Source organism: Marmota flaviventris, chromosome 14 (assembly GCF_047511675.1).
Source record: "Marmota flaviventris isolate mMarFla1 chromosome 14, mMarFla1.hap1, whole genome shotgun sequence".
In the NCBI taxonomy this organism is placed as follows: domain Eukaryota; kingdom Metazoa; phylum Chordata; class Mammalia; order Rodentia; family Sciuridae; genus Marmota; species Marmota flaviventris.
The window spans coordinates 72,286,808-72,308,819 of record NC_092511.1 but is presented as its reverse complement, the minus strand read 5'-3'; the positions used below and the strand labels follow the sequence as shown (position 1 = coordinate 72,308,819).

Genomic DNA, 22,012 nt, shown 5'->3' with positions numbered 1-22,012 from the left:
CTTAGGGTGGTTTTGATTTGCATTTCTCTGACTGCTAGAGATGGTGAGCATTTTTTCATGTACTTGTTGATTGATTGTATGTCCTCCTCTGAGAAGTGTCTGTTCAGGTCCTTGGCCCATTTGTTGATTGGGTTGTTTGTTCTCTTATTGTCTAATTTTTTGAGTTCTTTGTATACTCTGGATATTAGGGCTCTATCTGAAGTGTGAGGAGTAAAGATTTGTTCCCAGGATGTAGGCTCTCTATTTACCTCTCTTATTGTATCTTTTGCTGAGAAAAAACTTTTTAGTTTGAGTAAGTCCCATTTGTTGATTCTAGTTATTAACTTTTGTGCTATGGGTGTCCTATTGAGGAATTTGGAGCCCGACCCCACAGTATGTAGATCGTAGCCAACTTTTTCTTCTATCAGACGGCGTGTCTCTGATTTGATATCAAGCTCCTTGATCCATTTTGAATTAACTTTTGTGCATGGCGAGAGAAAGGGATTCAGTTTCATTTTGTTGCATATGGATTTCCAGTTTTCCCAGCACCATTTGTTGAAGATGCTATCCTTCCTCCATTGCATGCTTTTAGACCCTTTATCAAATATAAGATAGTTGTAGTTTTGTGGATTGGTTTCTGTGTCCTCTATTCTGTACCATTGGTCCACCCGCCTGTTTTGGTACCAGTACCATGCTGTTTTTGTTACTATTGCTCTGTAGTATAGTTTGAAGTCTGGTATCGCTATACCGCCTGATTCACACTTCCTGCTTAGCATTGTTTTTGCTATTCTGGGTCTTTTATTTTTCCATATGAATTTCATGATTGCTTTCTCTATTTCTACAAGAAATGCCGTTGGGATTTTGATTGGCATTGCATTAAACCTATAGAGAACTTTTGGTAATATCGCCATTTTGATGATGTTAGTTCTGCCTATCCATGAACAGGGTATATTTTTCCATCTTCTAAGATCTTCTTTTATTTCTCTCTTTAGGGTTCTGTAGTTTTCATTGTATAAGTCTTTCACCTCTTTTGTTAGGTTGATTCCCAAGTATTTTATTTTTTTTGAAGATATTGTGAATGGAGTGGTTGTCCTCATTTCCATTTCAGAGGATTTGTCGCTGATATACAGGAATGCCTTTGATTTATGCGTGTTGATTTTATATCCTGCCACTTTGCTGAATTCATTTATTAGCTCTAATAGTTTCTTTGTAGACCCTTTTGGGTCTGCTAGGTATAGAATCATGTCATCTGCAAATAGTGATAATTTAAGTCCTTCTTTTCCTATTTTGATGCCTTTAATTTCTTTCGTCTGTCTAATTGCTCTGGCCAGTGTTTTGAGAACTATGTTGAACAGAAGTGGTGAGAGAGGGCATCCCTGTCTTGTTCCAGATTTTAGAGGGAATGCCTTCAATTTTTCTCCATTCAGAATGATGCTAGCCTGAGGCTTAGCATAGATTGCTTTTACAATATTGAGGTATGTTCCTGTTATCCCTAGTTTTTCTAGAGTTTTGAACATAAAGGGATGCTGTACTTTGTTGAATGCTTTTTCCGCATCTATCGAGATGATCATATGGTTCTTATTTTTAAGTCTATTGATGTGGTGAATAACATTTATTGATTTCCTTATATTGAACCAGCCTTGCATCCCAGGGATGAATCCTACTTGATCATGGTGCACAATTTTTTTGACATGTTTTTGTATCCGAGTGGCCAGAATTTTATTGAGGATTTTTGCATCTAGGTTCATTAGAGATATTGGTCTGTAGTTTTCTTTCTTTGAAGTGTCTTTGTCTGGTTTAGGTATCAGGGTGATGTTGGCCTCGTAGAATGAATTTGGAAGTTCTCCCTCTTTTTCTATTTCCCGAAGTAGCTTGAAAAGTATTGGTATTAGTTCCTCTTTAAAGGTTTTGTAAAACTCTGCTGTATACCCATCCGGTCCTGGGCTTTTCTTAGTTGGTAGTCTTTTGATGGTTTCTTCTATTTCCTCAATTGATATTGGTCTGTTTAGGTTGTCTATATCCTCCTGACTCAATCTGGGCAGATCATATGACTTAAGAAATTTATCTATGCCTTCACTATCTTCTAATTTATTGGAGTATAAGGATTCAAAATAATTTCTGATTATCTTCTGTATTTCTGAAGTGTCTGTTGTGATATTGCCTCTTTCATCCCGTATGTTAGTGATTTGAGTTCTCTCTCTTCTTCTCTTCGCTAGCATGGCTAAGGGTCTGTCGATTTTGTTTATTTTTTCAAAGAACCAACTTTTAGTTTTGTCAATTTTTTCAATTGTTTCTTTTGTTTCGATTTCATTAATTTCAGCTCTGATTTTAATTATTTCTTGCCTTCTACTTCTTTTGCTGTTGTTTTGCTCTTCTTTTTCTAGGATTTTGAGATGAAGTATGAGATCATTTATTTGTTGGTTTTTTCTTTTTTTAAGGAATGAACTCCAAGCAATGAATTTTCCTCTTAGAACTGCTTTCAATGTTTCCCATAGATTCCGATATGTTGTGTCTGTGTTTTCATTAATCTCTAAGAATTTTTTAATTTCCTCCTTGATGTCTTCTATAACCCATTGATCATTCAGTAACCTATTGTTCATTCTCCAAGTGATGTATTCTTTTTCCTTCCTTCTTTTATCGTTGATTTTCAGTTCCATTCCATTATGATCAGATAGGATGCATGGTATTATCTCTACTCCTTTATATTGTCTAAGAGTTTCCCTGTGACATAATATATGATCTATTTTTGAGAAGGATCCATGTGCTGCTGAGAAAAAAGTGTAACTGCTTGATGTTGGGTGGTATATTCTATATATGTCAATTAAGTCTAGGTTATTAATTGTGTTATTGAGTTCTATAGTTTCCTTATTCAACTTTTGTTTGGAAGATCTGTCCAGTGGTGATAGAGGTGTGTTGAAGTCTCCCATGATTATTGTATGGTGGTCTATTAGACTCTTGAACTTGAGAAGAGTTTGTTTGATGAACATAGCTGCACCATTGTTTGGGGCATATATATTTATGATTGTTATGTCTTGTTGGTGTATGGTTCCCTTGAGCAGTATGTAGTGTCCCTCTTTATCCCTTTTGATTAACTTTGGCTTGAAATCTATTTTATTTGATATGAGTATGGATACTCCTGCTTGTTTCCGAAGTCCATATGAGTGATATGATTTTTCCCAACCTTTCACCTTCAACCTATGTATGTCTTTTCCTATCAAATGCGTCTCCTGTAGGCAGCATATTGTTGGGTCTTGTTTTGTGATCCATTCTACTAGCCTGTGTCTCTTAATTGGTGAGTTTAAGCCATTAACATTTAGGGTTATTATTGAGATATGGGTTGTTCTTCCAGCCATATTTGTTTATTTATGTTACTAAACATGGTTTGTTTTCCACTTTGATTATTTTCCCCCCTTTAGTGACCTACCTCCCACTGTTGGTTTTCATTGTTATTTTCCATTTCCTCTTCCTGTAATGTTTTGCCAAGGATGTTTTGAAGAGATGGTTTTCTAGCTGCAAATTCTTTTAACTTTTGTTTATCGTGGAAGGTTTTAATTTCATCTTCCATCCTGAAGCTTAATTTCGCTGGAAACACAATTCTTGGTTGGAACCCATTTTCTTTCAGTGTTTGAAATATGTTATTCCAGGATCTTCTAGCTTTCAGAGTCTGTGTTGAAAGATCAGCTGTTATCCTGATTGGCTTACCCCTAAATGTGATCTGCTTCCTTTCTCTTGTAGCTATTAAAATTCTCTCCTTATTCTGTATGTTGGGCATCTTCATTATAATGTGTCTAGGTGTGGGTCTCTTATGATTTTGCACATTCGGCGTCCTGTAGGCTTCTAGGATTTGGGGTTCTGTCTCATTCTTCAAGTCTGGGAAGTTTTCTCGTATTATTTCATTGAATAGACTGCTCATTCCTTTGGTTTGAAACTCTGTCCCTTCCTGTATCCCAATGACTCTTAAATTTGGTCTCTTAATGTTATCCCATATTTCTTGGATGTTCTGCTCATGGTTTCTTAACAGTCCTGCTGAGCTGTCTATGTTCTTTTCAAGTTGAAATACTTTATCTTCATTGTCTGATGTTCTGTCTTCTAAGTGTTCTACTCTGCTGGTAGTATTCTCAATTGAGTTTTTACGTTGGCTTATTGCTTCCTGCATTTCTAGGATTTCTGTTTGTTTGTTTTTTATAACCTCTATTTCCCTGTATAGTTGATCTTTTGCTTCTTGGATTTGTTTATGTAATTCATTGTTGAAGTGATCTTTCATTGTCTGATTTTGCTGTCTGATGTCTTCCTTGAGACTCCAGATCATCTGAAGCATGTATATCCTGAATTCTTTATCTGACATTCCATCTGCTGCAGCTATTACCTCTTCTACCGTTGAGTTGACCTGCAATGCTTGTGGTCCTTTCTTTCCTTGTCTCTTCATACTGTTCGCGTTCCTTTCTACTTGGTGAAACTGTTGTGCTATTGAATTTTCCCCCTATATATTTATATTGGTCTTGTATAGTTGCAAAGTCTCCCTCGCAGGCACGGGTGGCGGCTCTGCCCCTCCTCCAATTGGGGCAATGTGCCTACCACGCCGGCAGGCCGCTGGGCCTGCTCTGCCGGTCGGTAGCAGGTCCGCCGACCTTGCAGGCGCGGGCGGCGGCTCTGTCCCTCTGCGGGCCGCTAGGCTTGTTCTGTCGGTGGTCGCAGTTCTGCCTACTTTGCAGGCGCAGGCAGCGGCACTGCCCCTCTGCAGGCCTCTGGGGCTGTACTGCCAGTGGGTTGCAGGTCCGCCTACCTTGCAGGCGCGGGGGGGGGGGCGGCTCTACCCTTCCTCAGGCCACTGGGCCTGTTCTGTCTCTCGGTTGCAGGTCTGACCTGTTCTGATGGTGGTCACAGTTCCCTCTACTATGCCGGCGCAGGGGGAGGGGGCGGCTCAGCCTCTCAGCAGGCCGCTGCTCCTCTTCTGCCGGTGGGTCGCAGGCCCGCCTACCTTGCAGGAGTGATTGGAAGCTCTGCCCCTCCGTGGGCCACTGGGCCTTTTCTGTCGGTGGTCAGAGTTCCGCCTACCTGGCAGGCGCGGGGGGTGTGGGGCGGCTCTGCCCCTCAGCAGGCCGCTGGGCCTGTTCTGTGGGTGGTCACAGTTCCCTCTACCTTGCCGGCGCAGGGGGAGGGGGCGGCTCTGCCCCTCAGCAGGCCGCTGGGCCTGCTCTGTGTGTGGTCACAGTTCCCTTTACCTTGCCGGTGCAGGGGGAGGGGGCGGCTCTGCCTCTCAGCAGGCCGCTGCTCCTCTTCTGCCGGTGGGTCGCAGGCCCGCCTACCTTGCAGGAGTGATTGGAAGCTCTGTCCCGCAGCGGGCCACTGGGCCTTTTCTGTCGGTGGTCACAGTTCCCCTACCTGGCAGGCGCGGGGGGTGGGGGGCGGCTCTGCCCCTCAGCAGGCCGCTGGGCCTGCTCTGTGCGTGGTCACAGTTCCCTCTACTTTGCCGGCGCAGGGGGAGTGGGCGGCTCAGCCTCTCAGCAGGCCGCTGCTCCTCTTCTGCCGGTGGGTCGCAGGCCCGCCTACCTTGCAGGAGTGATTGGAAGCTCTGTCCCACCGCGGGCCACTGGGCCTTTTCTGTCGGTGGTCACCGTTCCACCTACCTGGCAGGCGCGGGGGGTGGGGAGCAGCTCTGCCCCTCAGCAGGCCGCTGGGCCTGCACTGTGCGTGGTCATAGTTCCCTCTACCTTGCCGGTGCAGGGGGAGGGGGCGGCTCAGCCTCTCAGCAGGCCGCTGCTCCTCTTCTGCCGGTGGGTCGCAGGCCCGCCTACCTTGCAGGAGTTATTGGAAGCTCTGTCCCGCCGCGGGCCACTGGGCCTTTTCTGTCGGTGGTCACAGTTCCCCTACCTGGCAGGCGCGGGGGGTGTGGGGCGGCTCTGCCCCTCAGCAGGCCGCTGGGCCTGCTCTGTGCGTGGTCACAGTTCCCTCTACTTTTCCTGAATTACGTTTTTTGATTTTTGTATGTTTAACCAACCTTGCATAGTTGGGAAGAAACTCACTTGGTCATGGCGCACTGTCTTTTTAATGTGTTTTTGTATGTAATTTGCTAATTTCATTAAGAATATTTGTATCTATGTTCATTAAAAATATTAGTCTGAAATTTTCTTTCTTTGATGTGCCTTTTTCTGTTTTTGTCATCAGGGTAATACTAGCTTCATATTATGAATTTGGAATATTATTCTATTTAATGGAATGATTTGAGGAGGATTGTTTTATTAGTTCTTTAAAGTTTTGGTAGAAGTGGGCTGAGAATCCATCTATTCCTGAGCTTTTCTTTGTTGGTAGGATTTTGATGTTTCTTCAGGCACTCTGTCTGTCCAGTATTGAGTTTAAATGAAATCCCTCTTTCACCCATCTCACAGTATTCCTGATTCTTGCATCTAGGGTTACTGAGTGAGGAGAAATCCGGTTTCCTCCTAGTTCCATCTTCTCCCTTCAACATTATGTTTTTAAAGATTCATTCATGTTATTGTGTGTTATTATAGTCGATGCATTTTTCATTGTTGCATAATATTCTAGGGTGCTCTTAGACTACAATTTATTAACTATTCATTCTTGAATATTTGAGTTATTTGTTTGTTGGTTATTTTTCACAATGCTTCAAAAACATTTTTATTCTAATTGGTTATATATGACAGGAGAATGCATTACAATTCATATTATACATATAGAGCACAAATTTTCATATCTCTGGTTGTACACAAAGTAGAGTCACACTATTTGTGTCTCCATACATGTACTTAGGGTAATGATGTCCATCTCATTCCTCTTTCCTACCCTCATGCCTCCTCCCTTTTTCTCCCTCCCCTTTGCTCTATCTAGAGTTCATCTAGTCCTCCCATGCCACACACCCATTATGAATAAAGCATCCTTACATCAGAGAAAACATTCAGCATTTGTTTTTTGGGGATTGGATAACTTCACTTAGTATTATATTCTCCAACTCCATCCATTTACCTGCAAATGCCATGATTTTATTCTCTTTTAATGCTGAATAGTAGTCGTTGTGTATATTTACCACATTTTCTTATCCATTCATCAACTCATGGGCATCTAGGTTGGTTCCACAGTTTAGCTATTGTGAAATGTGGCTGTGTCCCGGGAGTATACTGTTTTAAAGTCCTTGGGATATCTGGGTCAAATGATGGTTCCATTCCAAGTTTTCCAAGGAATCTCCATACTGCTTTCCATATTGGCTGCACCAATTGCAATCCAACCAGTAAAGTATGAGTGTGCCTTTTTCTCCACATCCTCGCCAACACTTATTGTTCTTTGTAGTCTTAATAGCTGACTGGAGTGAGATGAAATCTTAGAGTAGTTTTGATTATTTGTATTTCTATAATTGTTAGAGATGTTGAACATTTTTTTCTTATATTTGTTGATTAATTGTATATCATTTTCTGAGAAGTGTCTGTTCAGCTCCTTGGTCCATTTATTGATTGGGTTATTTGATTTTTTGGTGTTAAGATTTCAAAAACATTTTGTATGTACCTTTTGGTCTATGTTGGCACTCCATTTTTTGTGTGAATATTTCTTGAGGTGGAACTGCTGTTTGACAGAGTATGTGTACATATAACTTTTGTGTAATATCAAACTGTTTTCCAAGATGGTGTTGCCATTCCATACCTCCACCAGCAGTAGATGAGAGTTCCTCTTTTTCCACCTCTTGGTTAACGTCTGGTGTAGTGGTGTCTCACTGAGGTTTTAAATTATTTGCTTTTTTAAATTGACTATTTGGCTATATCCTTTATTGTCTTTTATCTCCCATTTTATTCTTTTTTGTTGTTGTTATTAAAATCCTCTCCAGCCTCAAACTTATTTTGAGTTTAGTCTTAATTAATAGACAGTACTTATTTTTTGAGCAAATTTTGGTTTACAATGAGTGTATAGTTATCATATAGCCCCCTTTCCCTCCCCCAGTTTCTTCTTTTATTAATATCCTGTATTAGTGTGATACATTTGTTATGATTGATGAGGTAATATTGACATAATATTGTATAATGAAAGTCTATAGATTACATTAGGGTTTACCCTTTGGGTGGTACTTCCTTAGTGGCTTTTTTGTATTGAGTTCTTTAGGTTGGATATAAACCCTCTGTTATATTTACTACAAGTATTTTTTCCCACTTTGTCACTTGTTTCTTTAAAACACTCTCTTAATACTGCCTTTTATGAATAAAAATCCTATATGTTAATGTACTTCAGTCTAATTTATCAATTTTTAAAAACGATCACCTTTTTGTATTTAGAAAAAAATGTCACTGCCCAGGATGACACTCTCTTATATTATTTTCTAGTTATTATTTTGCCTTTTATATATTTGCCTTATATATACATGTCAAAATTAATTTTTTGTGTGGCTGTTCCAGCAAATTCAGGAATATTTATTGAAAAGATCCTTTTTTATTCCTCACTCTGACTTCTGTCATAAACAGGATCCCAACGTACATGAGTTCATTTCTGAATTACCTATTTTTTTCATTCATCTATTAGTCTAGACTTGCACTGGTACCACAACATATAAATGACTCTCATTTTATAATAAGTTTATAGTAAATCTTGACATGTAATAAAAAAGTTCTCTCACCTCATTTTTCTTCTTTAACAGTGTCTTAGTTATTTTTTTAATTATTAGAGGTGTACAGTTCACTGACTTCCATTATACTCACAATGTTGGAAAATCATCACTGCAGTCTGGTTCCAGAATATTTTCACTATCCCAAAAAGAAATCTCATACCTACTGTGCTAGAGTTTTGCAGAAAAACAGAACCAATGTTATATATGTGTACCTATATGTGGTGTGTGTGTGTGTGTGTGTGTGTGTGTGTTTTCCCATGATACACACATAAATTTAATGGGAGTTAGCTCATGTGATTATAGAGACCATGCAGTCCCAAAATCTGCCTTCTGTAAACTGAAGAATGAGGAAAGCCATTGGCATAATTCCTATTGAGTGAAAGTTCTGAGAATCAGAATATACCAGCTCAAACAGAATATTTCTTCAGGTATTTTTTCTGAATCTCCTTCCCCTCTTCTCTCCTGGTACTTTCATTATGTGAAAGTTAGTGTTGGTGGGGTTGGTGGTATCTCTCAGGTCTCTTGGGCTCTGTTCGTTTTTCTTCATTCTTTTTTTCCTTTCTGCTCCTCAGAGGTTGAGGAATCTAAATTGACCTATTTTTCCTCTCTACTGATTCTTTCTTCTGCCTCCTCCCACATGTATCCTTTTAGTGACTTTTAAATTTCAATTATAATTTTAATCTCCAGAATTTCTACTTTGTTCCTTTTTATAAATCCTATCTCTTTACTGCTGTTCTCTATTTTGATGAGACATCATTCTCATGTTTTTCTTTAGTTCTTTGTTGATGTTTTATTTAGCTATATAAGTATATTTAAAATAATTGATTTAAAGTTTTTGTCTATAAAATATTGCATATTCTTTGTTATTTGTAAAAGTGACAAGAAGTAGAGAATAGAATAGTGGTTATTACTACCTGAGAAGGATGTGAAAGGGAGGGTTGGAGAGAGGATGGTTCATGATTACAGGGGTGCTGCTGCATAGGAGGAATAACCTCCAGTGTTCTACAGCACAATGGGATAACTATGGTTGACAACAATTAATTATTTCAAATGACTGGTAAAGAGAATTTTGAATGATTCCAACACAAAGAAATAATAAATGTCTGAGGTGACAGATATGCCATTTACCCTAATTTGATCATTATACATTGTACAATATACTGAAACATCACTATAAATTACAATTTATAAATTTAAATACCCTATAAATTATAATTATTCTGTATTATTTAAAATGAAAGTATATAAAATACATTTTTTAATCTAGTAGGTTCAAAGCCTACCATTTACCAGGTTCAGTTTCTGTTAAGATTTTTTTCCCTGTAAATGGACCATACTTCTTGTTTGTTTGAATATCTTACAATGCTTTTTGAAAGGTGGACATTTTGAATATTATAAAGTGGCAACTATAAAAATCAGATTGTTCCCTGTCCAGTGTTTGTTGCTGCTACTCAAGGTTTGTTTATTGACTTTTGTGAATCACTTTTATAAAAACTGTATTATTTGTTGCATGTTGATACTGACATGTAGACATGACATCTCTATTTGGTTGGCTTAGTAATCAGCTAGTAATTCAATAGTAATTCAATTTCATTCATTAAATGCCTAGAATGACAACAATAAGAAATCTTCAAGATTTGTATGTGGGCTCTGTGTGTGTTTTGGGTCATGCTTTCAAAACTCATCTGGGATGAGTACAAAGGAACTTATCCTAACTATTGAATTGAGGCACTGGTCTTTTCTGGCCACTAGACTCAAATGACACCTTGGTTATTGTGTCTCAAGTCAGCTGACTTTTGGGCTGGAATTTGTACCAACAGCTCTCCTGGATCTCAAGCTTTTGGACTCAGACTGGAACTACACATTATCAACTCTTCTGAATCTCCAGCTTTTGGGACTTCTTAGTTCCTTATTAAAAAATATATATGTGTGTATACATATATACATACATATATGTATGAGCATATGTGTGTACATATATGCACACATATATTATATATTCACATATATTTTAAATATATATTGACTATACTAAAATATTTAAAATATATTATTTATATATTATTACATATATACATTTAAACATATGTGTGTACATACACATGTATATGTACACATATATATGCCCACATATATACACACACATATATACTATATATTATATTTGTATATATAAGATATTTTGAGAGACCACATTCACATATATATATATAAATATATACACATATAATAATATATGTGTTTATATGTGTGTATGTGTGTGTACATATATACACACATATACATATATTTCTAAGTAGACCATAAGCTCCAAATGAAGAGATTGGATCTTTCATCCTCCTGTAATTTTTAGTCCTGGGACCAGGCTGCATCAGAACTGGAAGCTATCATGAGAAAGACCCAGCTACTTAGGAAGTGGAAACAAGAGGATTACAAGTTTAAAGCCTGTCTAGGGAACTTGGTGAGATCCTGTTTCAAACCAAAAAATAAAAAAGGTTTGGGAATGTAGCTCAGTGGTAACGCACCTCTGGGTTTAATCCCCATTAGTGCAAAAAAAATATGTTAAATACTAAAAACGTTTCAATCACTGTTCAACTTCATTATTATACTTTAAGACTTAAAACAATCATTATGCTCAAATGAAGTTTATACCTGCTTTTATAATTTTTATTCCATTTTTAATAATATACATAGAGAAATATTAACACATCTTAATTTTTTTTAGTGAAATACTGGAATGGTAGTGTTCATGCTCCACAGTAGGTAAGAACAAAGACAAATTAACCAAGAGGTAAAAACTGCACAATGTGACCTTACCGTTCTGAGTACCCGCTATCCCGAGCGAACCTCTGAAATGCACCCATGGGATCTGAGCCTGTGCTTAAGATGAACACCAGGGGGGTGTTATATGACATGTCTTGGTATAGGGTAGGCAGGTCCACAGGTGGTGGCTCTATAAACTGTTTTCCAAGATTTTCTATCACAAATTCTGTAAGAGCAAAAACCACCTGAAAGTTGAAAAGAAAAAAAAAAATCTAAAAAATAGTATGTTGGATAAGGTTCCTTCACAGTTTTATCCTAAATTTCCAATTTGACTCCTGGTGGTGGTGGCTCCATACTTTAGCACTTAATCTTTTGTGATTGGTAGACTTCTTTTTATGGACATAATCTGTGGATTTGTATACCGATATCTGTTGACATAGTTCTCATGACTTCACAAGCAAGAAGAACTGTTGGATAAGAGGGAAGTTCCTCATCATTCTATTATGGTAGTCCCTATTTATCTACCAGGGATATATTCTAAAACCTCTAGTGGATGCCTAAAACATGAATATTACTCAACCCTATGTATACTATGCTTTTTCCTATATATACATACTTACAATAAAGTTTAATTTCTAAATTAGCATATTAATAGATTAATAATAGCTAATAATAAAACATAACAATATGCTATAATACAGGTTATGTTAGTGTGGTCTCTTTCAAAATAGCTCATTTGTGTTCATCCTTCTTCTTGTGATGATATGAACTAATACAAAGTCTACCTGAAGAGATGAAGTGAAGGAGTATCCCAACCTGGTCTAGAGCTATGGCCTAGGATCATATTTCCCTTGTATGGTCACCTGGGAAAAGGTGTTCAGGTGCTTACCCATATAAATTAGGTTGTGTTATGGCACATCCTCACCTAGCATGTGAGATACAATCTCACATGGATTAGGCAAAGGCTTTTCAGACTTTTCAGATGTGATACAATAGCACAATCAATAAAAGTAGAAAATAAATAACCTGGACACCAAAATTAGAAAATGTTTGAGCTTCACAGGACACTATAAAGAAAGGAAAAAGACAACACACAGAATGGGGAAACATTTTTGCAAATCATACCTAAAATTTATAAAGAACTCTTGTAACTCAACAATAAAAAGCAAATGATATAGCTAAAATGGTAAAGGATCTGAACAGACATTTCTACAAATAGCTAGTAAGCACAAGAAAAGATGGTCACCATCAGCAGTCATTAGGAGCATGCAAAGCAAAGCTACAAGATATCACCTCATACTCTCTAGGATGGCAATTCAGTAGTCCCCCCTTATCTGTGGAAGATATGTTCCAAGACATCCCCCAGTATGCCTGAAACTGTCAGTGTTATAGAGTCAATATATCTGATACCTGAAATGGTTACTAAGTGATAGCCATTAATGGGTGGGTAGTGTATACAGCATGGATAAACTAGACCAAGATATGATTCACATCCCAAGAAGGGTGTAATGCTAGTGTGAGATTTCATCATGATACCCAAAACCATGTGCAACCTAAAATTTGTGATTTTTCATTTCTGGAATTTTCCATTTAATGTTTTTAGACTATAGTTGACTTTGGGTAACTGGAACCCCAGAAAATTAAAACTGTGGATATAGAAATATTACTGTAATAAAGAGACAGGTAATAACAAATGTTGTCAAGTATCCAGAAAAATTGGAACCCTCATACATAGTTGTGGGAAGGTAAAATGGTGCAGCCTCTTTACAGCTCCTCAGTTAAACAGAATTATCATATGATTTAGCCATTTCACTTCTGAGGTATATATCCAGAAGAAATTAAAACACATTTCACACAAAAACTTGTACAAAATGTTTAAATGTTTATACCCATGATGGTAATAATGGGTATAAAGGGTATAATTGGGAGGAAGTATGCCTCATATAGTCACAAGGTAGAAACAGCACAAATGTGCATCATTTGTTGAAGGGAAGAACAGAATGTGGCATATCCATGTTATCATATATTATTCTCAATAAAAAAGGATGTAATACTGACACTTGGTACAATATGGACAAATGCTGAAAACATTAGGCTAAATGAAATAATAAATAAAAAAAGCCAGAGTATGCATATCTGTACAGATAGAAAGTAGAAGTGGTTGCTTGGGGCTGGTGCCGATGGCATTGGTCAATAATGACGATGGATAGTTCAGGGTAATGAAAATGATCTAAATTGATTTATGAATGATGCACAACTCTGTGAGGATACTAAAAGTCGTTAAAGTGAACATCTTAAATGGGTAAATTTTATGTTACATGAATTATATTTCAATAAAGCTGTTGAAAAAAAACTCTTGAGGGTCTTTCTATACATGATCAGAGAATATATCTACAACAGCTTAACTGACATTTTTAACATTTTCAAGTAACTATTGATTAGCCTCTAAAATGCAGATATTTGTTTTGTTTAGCAAGCAGAGTACCATGCATTGATGAGAATGTGGTGGGGAATTTTTCTTTCATGAGGTATTTTGCTTAAATAAACAATCAGTACATAGTAGAATTCACAACAAGGATTTAAAGGTGTATTCCTCCAATTGGTATCTCCCAAGTTGGGAAAACCTTGCAATTGTTTCTCTGAGAAGAATACATCCTTGGCAATCCTGGTGACACTACAGTTTTTTGTAAGAGGAAACTGGATCTCAAATTTCCACCTTCCTTAGGTGAAGGAAGACTGGATTAAAACATTAGTTCTGTGGAGGAGAGAGTTCCTGGCGAATCTAAACTTGGAAACTAATAATGCTGTAGGTCATGACATATATCCTGATGTTCTTCACCCTTCTAATTACTTCAAGAATAATTGTTTCTTCCTATATATATTTAATTCCATCAAAATAGTGGTTTTAAAAACATGGCTGGGGTTGGTGGCTCACCTAGGCCCTGGGTTCAATCCTCAGCACTACATAAAAATAAATAAATAAAATATAGGTAATGTGTGCAATTACAACTAAAAAGTAAATAAATAAATAAATAAAATATGGCTGCAGGCTTATCAGCAGCAATACCTGGAAACTTGTCAGAAATGCAGTTCTTAGGCCTCATTCCAGACATAGAAACTCTGTGAGGGCAGTTCCCAGCAATCTGCGTTTTAATAAATCTCCCAGGTGACTGAATCATATTGAAATTTGAGAACACTGGTGTAGAAGATTTTTCTTATTTTTATTCTGTGGTAATAAACTATTCTCTGTCATTCTGAATTAAATGATAATTTCTTTTTTCTCATGCCAGTTCAAATGTGTAAAAATTTTCCTGGTAGGTGTCAATAATATTTATGCTAAATAAAGAGTTGTTGATGGGGCTGGGATTGTGACTCAGGTGTAGAGCACTCGCTTAGCACATGCAGTGCCTTGGGTTCGATCCTCAGTAACACATATAAATAAATGAATGGAAAAAGGTATTGTGTCCAACTACAACTAAAAAATAAATATTTTTTTAAAAAAGAATTGTTGAGATGATAGTCGTTCTATTTTCTGATGCAGTTCTAATAAGTCTACCACCAGTTTACTAAGAGATTTTTTACAAAATGGAATTTCATCTCTGTGTTCAGAATGTTTATTCTACTTCTGTATTATATGTGTGTGTGGGGGGAGAGTGCACATGCAAGTGCAAGACTGTAGTATTCCATGGAAGCCACCTGTATTCTCTATCTCTCAAAGAAGCAGTTGACTCCATTAGGTAGGATCATTTGACCTGCTTGGGAACAGCTCTGGGAAAACAGGCTGAGTACATTGAAATCCCTCATCACTGAGATCTTATCTTTGTTTTAAGTTTCTGCTTCTGGATAGGAATCTAGATCTTCAGTTTTGAAACTAAATTTGATTCTTTACTTTCAAACTGCAATTTCTTTAGCAAGTTGTTCTAAATATAATTGGGAAGAAGTAAGGCTGGTATGACATTGCCATACTTGAATTGTCTTTTCATTGTGATCCCATCAATTGTCTTGACTCATTTAGTTCCTGGCTTCTCTGGAACAAGTGTCTAACTCTATTTTCTGAAACCTAATCTGTTTCCTTGACTCCTCCATGTTAATTTTGAAGCCAGTTTTGTTTGGTAGAATAACCCATAAGATTTTAGGTTGAGTGCATTGGTTTAAGAGTTTTCAATTAACCTTTTGTGAATTGGTATAACTATCTAACATTTATAACTTTGATCATATTTGGAGAGCTGTCCTGACATGTTGCACAAGAACCCAGTTGTAGAAGGATATGACTAGGAATTAAATACTTTTTATTATGGAAATTTTTAAGAGTGTATAAAATGAAAGAATAATAAAACTTATACTTTACCTCGCTTCAACATTTGTTAAGGTATGCCCAATCATGGTTTCATTGATATATCCACCCATTCCTTAAGCCATCAGGATTATTTTAAAGCAAATGTCATGCATGATATCACTTTATCCTTAAGTAATTCAATATTTATGTAAGATAAAGACTTTAAAAACCATAACCACAGTACTATAATCACATCTAAAAATTAACAGTTCCTTAATATCACCAAATATATAGGCAGTATTCACTTTCTCTGATATTGTATGTATATAAATTGTATGTGTATATATGCTTAAATAACTGTATGTTTAATCAAATCTAAATAAAACTTATACATAGAGATTAGGTGATTTGTCTCCTAAATATTTTGTAACCTAAAATCTTCATCCTTTATATTTTTTTCTCTTAATAAGCAAACATTAAACAAAATAGGTGGCTAAAGAAATGAGTGCAAAATTTCTCATAGTCCAGAATTTTTTAGTTCTCATGGTTTTCTCTAAAGCTTCCTTTTCTTTGGGACTCATGCCATCTAGTAATCCTCTCATTTTCATCACCATGCAGTCTGGTAGCTACTGTTTCATTTTCAATGAAGGTGTTTCACTTGGTTTGTTGTATGTATGTTCATTGAACAAAATGTAAATGATTTACCACTGTGTCCCAGGCATTCTCCTGACAGCATCAGAGTCCATGGGAGGTTCAGAGTCCATGGACATTCACCATACCAATCTCAGTTCCTTGACCTCTAACTCCAGGGCATATCATCTATCTCATGAACAGTCACCCACACTCACAGCCCACCTCAGGACATTTTCTTTACTTAGAACTGTTCCACATTAGAAATTTTAAGCTCAACTTTCATCACAACCACTTCTATTCTTCTAGACCTTCTACACCTCTAGTCCAACTTTATCTGCTTCCAAAGAAATTTCCTTTTTTGTTTATAAGTGCTTTCTTATCTTTTGCTTTTCCCAGAACTTCTCTTACCAACATTCTCAATGGACTTGTATCTTCTATACTTTTATTGCAATCATATGTATCCCAGGTCAACCCCATAACCTATTTTCTATGTTCCTGTGAAGACAAATAAAAGTTCTTCAAAGCTGTATTAATATTTGCCAACTATACTTTGGCTTTTTCCAGTTAGTTCCAGTTAATTCTCTCTCTCTCTCCCTTCTCCTGCTCTTATCTGTCTCCTCAAAGAATCAGCTTCCATTTTCTTCCAGTGCCTCCCAAATTCACTATTTGGATTCTTAGCAGGTAAATAAATATAATTTATTTAGAAAATAAAATTAGAGATTATGTATGCCCAGATGTAAAAACTGGAACTATCTGCAATACTTCATTCATTTTGTTGATAACTTTTGTGTACTGAAATTCCATACCTAATTGACTCCTGTAGCACTTCTTTCTCCTGTTGTTTTTTCTGCCCATGTGACTCATTCCTTCTCAAAGCCTTTCATCCCTCCTTTGTGCCTCTTGAAAGTTGGTTCTCATCAGAGTTTCACTCTTTGTACACCTGAGCCTTTATTTTACTGTGTATTATTCCTCTACAGTCCCAACAACCTCAATAGTTTTACTTTTCAACTCAATGCTGATGATTCTTATTAAATGTTGCAAAGAAGATGTCCCTGATAGCTGACAAGCACTGTAGACTCAATGACATCTTTCTATACATATTTTTTATGTTTGCTTAGTTCTTGGTACCACTATCTATACTGGCACCAAAATGAAAAATGTGAGCCACACCAGTCACCTCATCACATACCCCTCCATCTCTTTAATCTACTACTTGTGTCTTATTTCAGGTTGCCACAGTTTCTTACATAGACTACTTCAATAGTTTTCAAATATGTCTGGTGACTTGTTTCATACCCTTCAAATGCTTCCTCCCCATTGTTGCTAAGATTAATTCCCTGTTAAAGCCTCCAACAGACTCCTGTACCATTTATGCAGATGGCATAAGTTCCCTAACAGCGCACAATAGGTAAGTGATAATGAAGTTCCTGGATGGCTCTCTAGTCTTCTCTTTCATTATCTTCTGTATAAAATAACATGTTCTGTATAAAATAACATGTTCTCTATTTTTTAGAGGCCTGGCCATTGTTAGTCTCAAACAAACTTATGGATCATAACTGACTGGTGAGCTTTAGTAGAAACAATTATAACAGTTCTTTAATTAATAAAAAAAAACCCTACCTTTTCTTCTTTGCAACATTTAATAAGAATTAGTTTGTGGAAAGAACTCAATTCTGAGATCCAATATTCCAGGAGTATGGCCTCCTTTTCTCTCATGGATTGGTCTTCCTTTTGAAATTCAAAATAGTCTTCCAACTGGCTTGAGTTAATATAAGTCTTAAAAGATCCTGGAAACACAATTTTAAAAGCTTTAATTTGAATGTTTTGAATTTAAAATTAAATAAATGTATATTTTGTAATTTTAAAAGATCATATTAGAAGCATGAGTAATTATCATAAAATTACAAATAAAATTTCAAATTAGTAAGGGGGGCCTAAATAAATAAGAGTATGGATGATCCACTTAAAGTCAAGAAAGAAGTAAAAACCCTGCCTCCACTCTCCAAAAATCTCCACAAGATAACAGAAATATCCCTCTCTGTCATATGCTTGACAGATCAAGCATGAAAAAATCAGAAAAAGACATCATAATTAATAAGTTTGAGCTAAATGTTATATATAGAAACTTGTATCCAAGAAATGATGCACATGGAATAGTTATAGAAATGAAAATGTACCATCTGAACATGTACCAGCAAAAAAGTCTAAGTAATTACAAAGAATCAATTTCATGAAAACCATGAATATAATTTCCATAATATAACTGGATTATAAACAATAAAAATATGATCCCCCAATACTAAGTGGTTTTGAAATAAAAAGTATACTTTTAGAATTGAAAAGCTACATATTGAGACTTGTTGGGAAAACAATATAGAAGGTTTTAATTCAGAGCAGTTGTTTTCTCTGGGGAAAAGGCAGTATGAGGGGATTTGGGGATGTTGGTACCGTTCTATTTTTTGATTTGGGTCATGGCTCATGAGTGTATATGGTTCGTGATAGTTATATAATTTTGGTTTTTATATTCTTTCTGTATGTATGTTATCCTTAAATAAAAATTTTTAAAAAATCTATGGGATACAGCCAAAGCAATATTTACAGGTAAATCTATATTCTTAAAAGGGGTATAATAGTAAACATAAAATATTGAAAATTGATGGGCCATTCAACTCAAGAAATTGTGAAAACAGTTAATTCAGTTTCTTAAAGGTGAATAATTTCCTAGTAGAAAACATTCACATTTCAGAAGAGGGTTAAAGGAGATATTAAAGCTAAGATTAAAGAGTCTGTTTACAAATGCCCTACAGCAGACTTTTTTGTCATATTACCTAAGCATATGAAAATAGGTCGCAAAAATATATATTGTGTAATTCCTTGAAAAACTGGAAATGACTCTTCTAAGTCACAGCATGCAAACCACATGGCAGTAGATAACCAGGGAACTTCAGGCTTAGGAGGGCGATCCTACCAGAGGACAGGAAAAAAATAATAATAATAATTCACAAAGACAATAATAAAATGCTCTTTTACCTTGTTTAAGTGAAAATTCAAGCTACAATAGTATGTTCTCTGGGACAAGTAATAAGATATAGTAGACCTCTGTATAGAAGTGCAGTTGACAAAAACTTTTCAGGTTGACATTTGCAGAGTACAAAGTTGATCTGGTGAAGGGTTAAAATTAAATCTGTTAAGCCTATTTCTGGGCTCTTCTCCAACATCTTACACCAGTCTTCCTCAACTTCACAAATATTCTTGTGGTTAATGATTTTTTTTCTATAGAACTAGAGTCCAAAGCAGATTCTGAATAATCTTACCTAGAAGGTGAGGAAAGTGGAGTAGTGAGCAATATTGTACCAAAACAAATAACTATGGGGAGGCGGCCAGCACCTCGCTCAGGGGTCCTTCTTCCTGCCCATGGAGGGTATAAGCCACAGGAGAAGATGAGTCAGAAATAATTAGTGAAGAACAAAAGACACAGAGACATAAAAAATATTTTTAAAGGAAGCTTGTAGCACCTGATAGACCCAGCCAACACAGAAGCTGGAGCTGAACAATTAGAAAATGGCTCCTGTGCAGCCAATATGGAAAGCAGTATGGAGATTCCTTGGAAATCTGGGAATAGAACCACCATTTGACCCAGCTTTCCCTCTCCTCAGTCTATACCTAAAGAACTTAAAAACAGCATACTACAGGGACACAGCCACATCAATGTTTATAGAAGCACAATTCACAATAGCTAAACTGTGGAGCCAACCTAGATGCCCTCCAATAGATGAATGGATAAAAAAATATGTGGCATATATACCCAATGGAATATTACCCAGCAATAAAGAGAATAAAATCATGGCATTTGAAGGTAAATGGATGGTTTTGGAGAAGATAATGCTAAGTGAAGTTAGCCAATCCCAAACAAAACAAATGCCGAATGTTTTCTCTGATATAAGGAGGTGGATTCATAGTGGGGTAGGGAGGGGGATCATGGGAGGAATAGATGAATTCTAGATAGGGCAGAGGGGTGGGAGGGAAAAGGAGGGGTCAGGGGGTTAGCAAGGATGGTGGAATGTGGTGGACATCATCATCCAAAGTACAGATATGAAGACACGAATTGGGGTCAACATACTTTATATACAATCAGAGATATGAAAATTGTGCTGTATATGTGTAATAAAAATCGTAATGCATTCTGCTGCCATTTATTTTTTAAAAATCAATTAAATTTTTTTTTAAAAAAATAAAAATAATGGCTCTTGTGTTATTTGGGTTTTTAGAGATTAGTGCTCTATTTGTGTGTGTTAAAAATTTGCTCCTCAAATGTAGGCTCTTTATTCACCTCACTGATTGTTTCTTTTGCTGAGAAGAAGCTTTTTAGTTTGAGTCCATCCCATTTATTGATTCTTGATTTTAATTCTTGTGCTAAAGTAGTCTTATTAAGGAAATCGGGGCCTAATCCAACATGATGAAGATTTGGGCATACTTTTTCTTCTATTAGATGCAATGTTTCTGGTTTAATTCCAGGGTCCTTGATCCACTTTGAGTTGAGTTTTGTGCATGGTGAGAGATAGGGATTTAATTTCATTTTGTTACATATGGATTTCCAGTTTTCCCAGTACCATTTGTTGAAGAGGCTATCTTTTTTCCCATGTATCAAAAACATACATGGCACCTTTGTCTAATATAAGATAATTGTAATTACGTGAGTTTTCTCTGTGTCCTCTATTCTGTACCATTGGTCTACAGGTCTATTTTGGTGCCAATACCATACTGTTTTTGTTACCATTGCTATGTAGTATAGTTTAAGGTCTGATATAGTGATGTCACCTGCTTTGCTCTTCTTGCTAAGGATTGCTTTAGCTATTTTGGGTCTCTTATTTTTCCAGATGAATTTCATGATAGATTTTTCTATTTCTATGAGGAATATCATTGGGATTTTGATTGGAATTGCATTAAATCTGTATAGTCTAGATAAGACAAAGGGGTGGGAGGTGAAGAGAGGGGGCATAGGGGTAGAAAAGATGGTGGAATGAGACACACATCATTACCCTAAGTACATGTATAAAGACATGAATGGTGTGACTATACTTTCTGTACAACCAGAGATATGAAAAATTGTGTTTTATATTTGTAATATGAATTGTAATGCATTCTATCATATGTAACAAATTAGAATAAATAAATAAATAAGTACATTGGCTACTGGGATTTATTTAAAGGGGTACATCAAAGACAGGGATAAGGTTTCAGGGGTGGAGACTTGCTTCATGCTATCTTGCAGTCAGCAGGTTAGTTGGCATCTTGGCAGGTCACACCCATCTCTGAGAGGCTGTGTGGCTTGATATTTGTAGCAGGTCACCCCATCTTCAGTGCTGTGTGGGATCTTTGGTAGAGCTGGGTGGGAGTTCACATGTATTTGGGCCATCTTACAGCAGAGTTGCCACTGTAAGTTCCCAGACACCAGATTTCCCCACTCAATGGATTTCCATGCTGATCTGGTACATACATAGTATGGATGGTTCTTGACAAGTAACAATATCACATTACTGAGTTCATATCTAATTATTTCAGTCCTAGACATCTCTAGGAAGATTATTATGTAATCTGGCAACATTCTATGAAGCACGTACATGTGGGTAAATAGTTAAAAAAAGAGAGAAACAGCTGTGATTACAGACTTAAACTAGTTCTTCGAGAATTTCCTGAATATATAAAAACAGATTTACTGGATAAAAATTGCATGTCATATGATTCACTCATTTAAAATA

The 22,012-nt window shown here is 36.6% G+C and overlaps 1 protein-coding gene across 1 annotated transcript in view; it reads right to left on the bottom strand.

Moving 5' to 3' along the window:
• The window catches only part of Dnah6 (dynein axonemal heavy chain 6), a 278,870-nt gene that overhangs the window by 30,884 nt on the left and 225,974 nt on the right, over positions 1-22,012 (bottom strand). The window contains exons 62-64 of the mRNA XM_071601776.1: positions 19,082-19,217; positions 17,874-18,040; positions 11,399-11,589 (exon numbers count right to left, since the gene is read on the bottom strand). Of these exons, the coding sequence (XP_071457877.1) occupies positions 11,399-11,589; positions 17,874-18,040; positions 19,082-19,217 (494 nt within the window). The remainder of the gene's footprint in view (positions 1-11,398; positions 11,590-17,873; positions 18,041-19,081; positions 19,218-22,012) is intronic.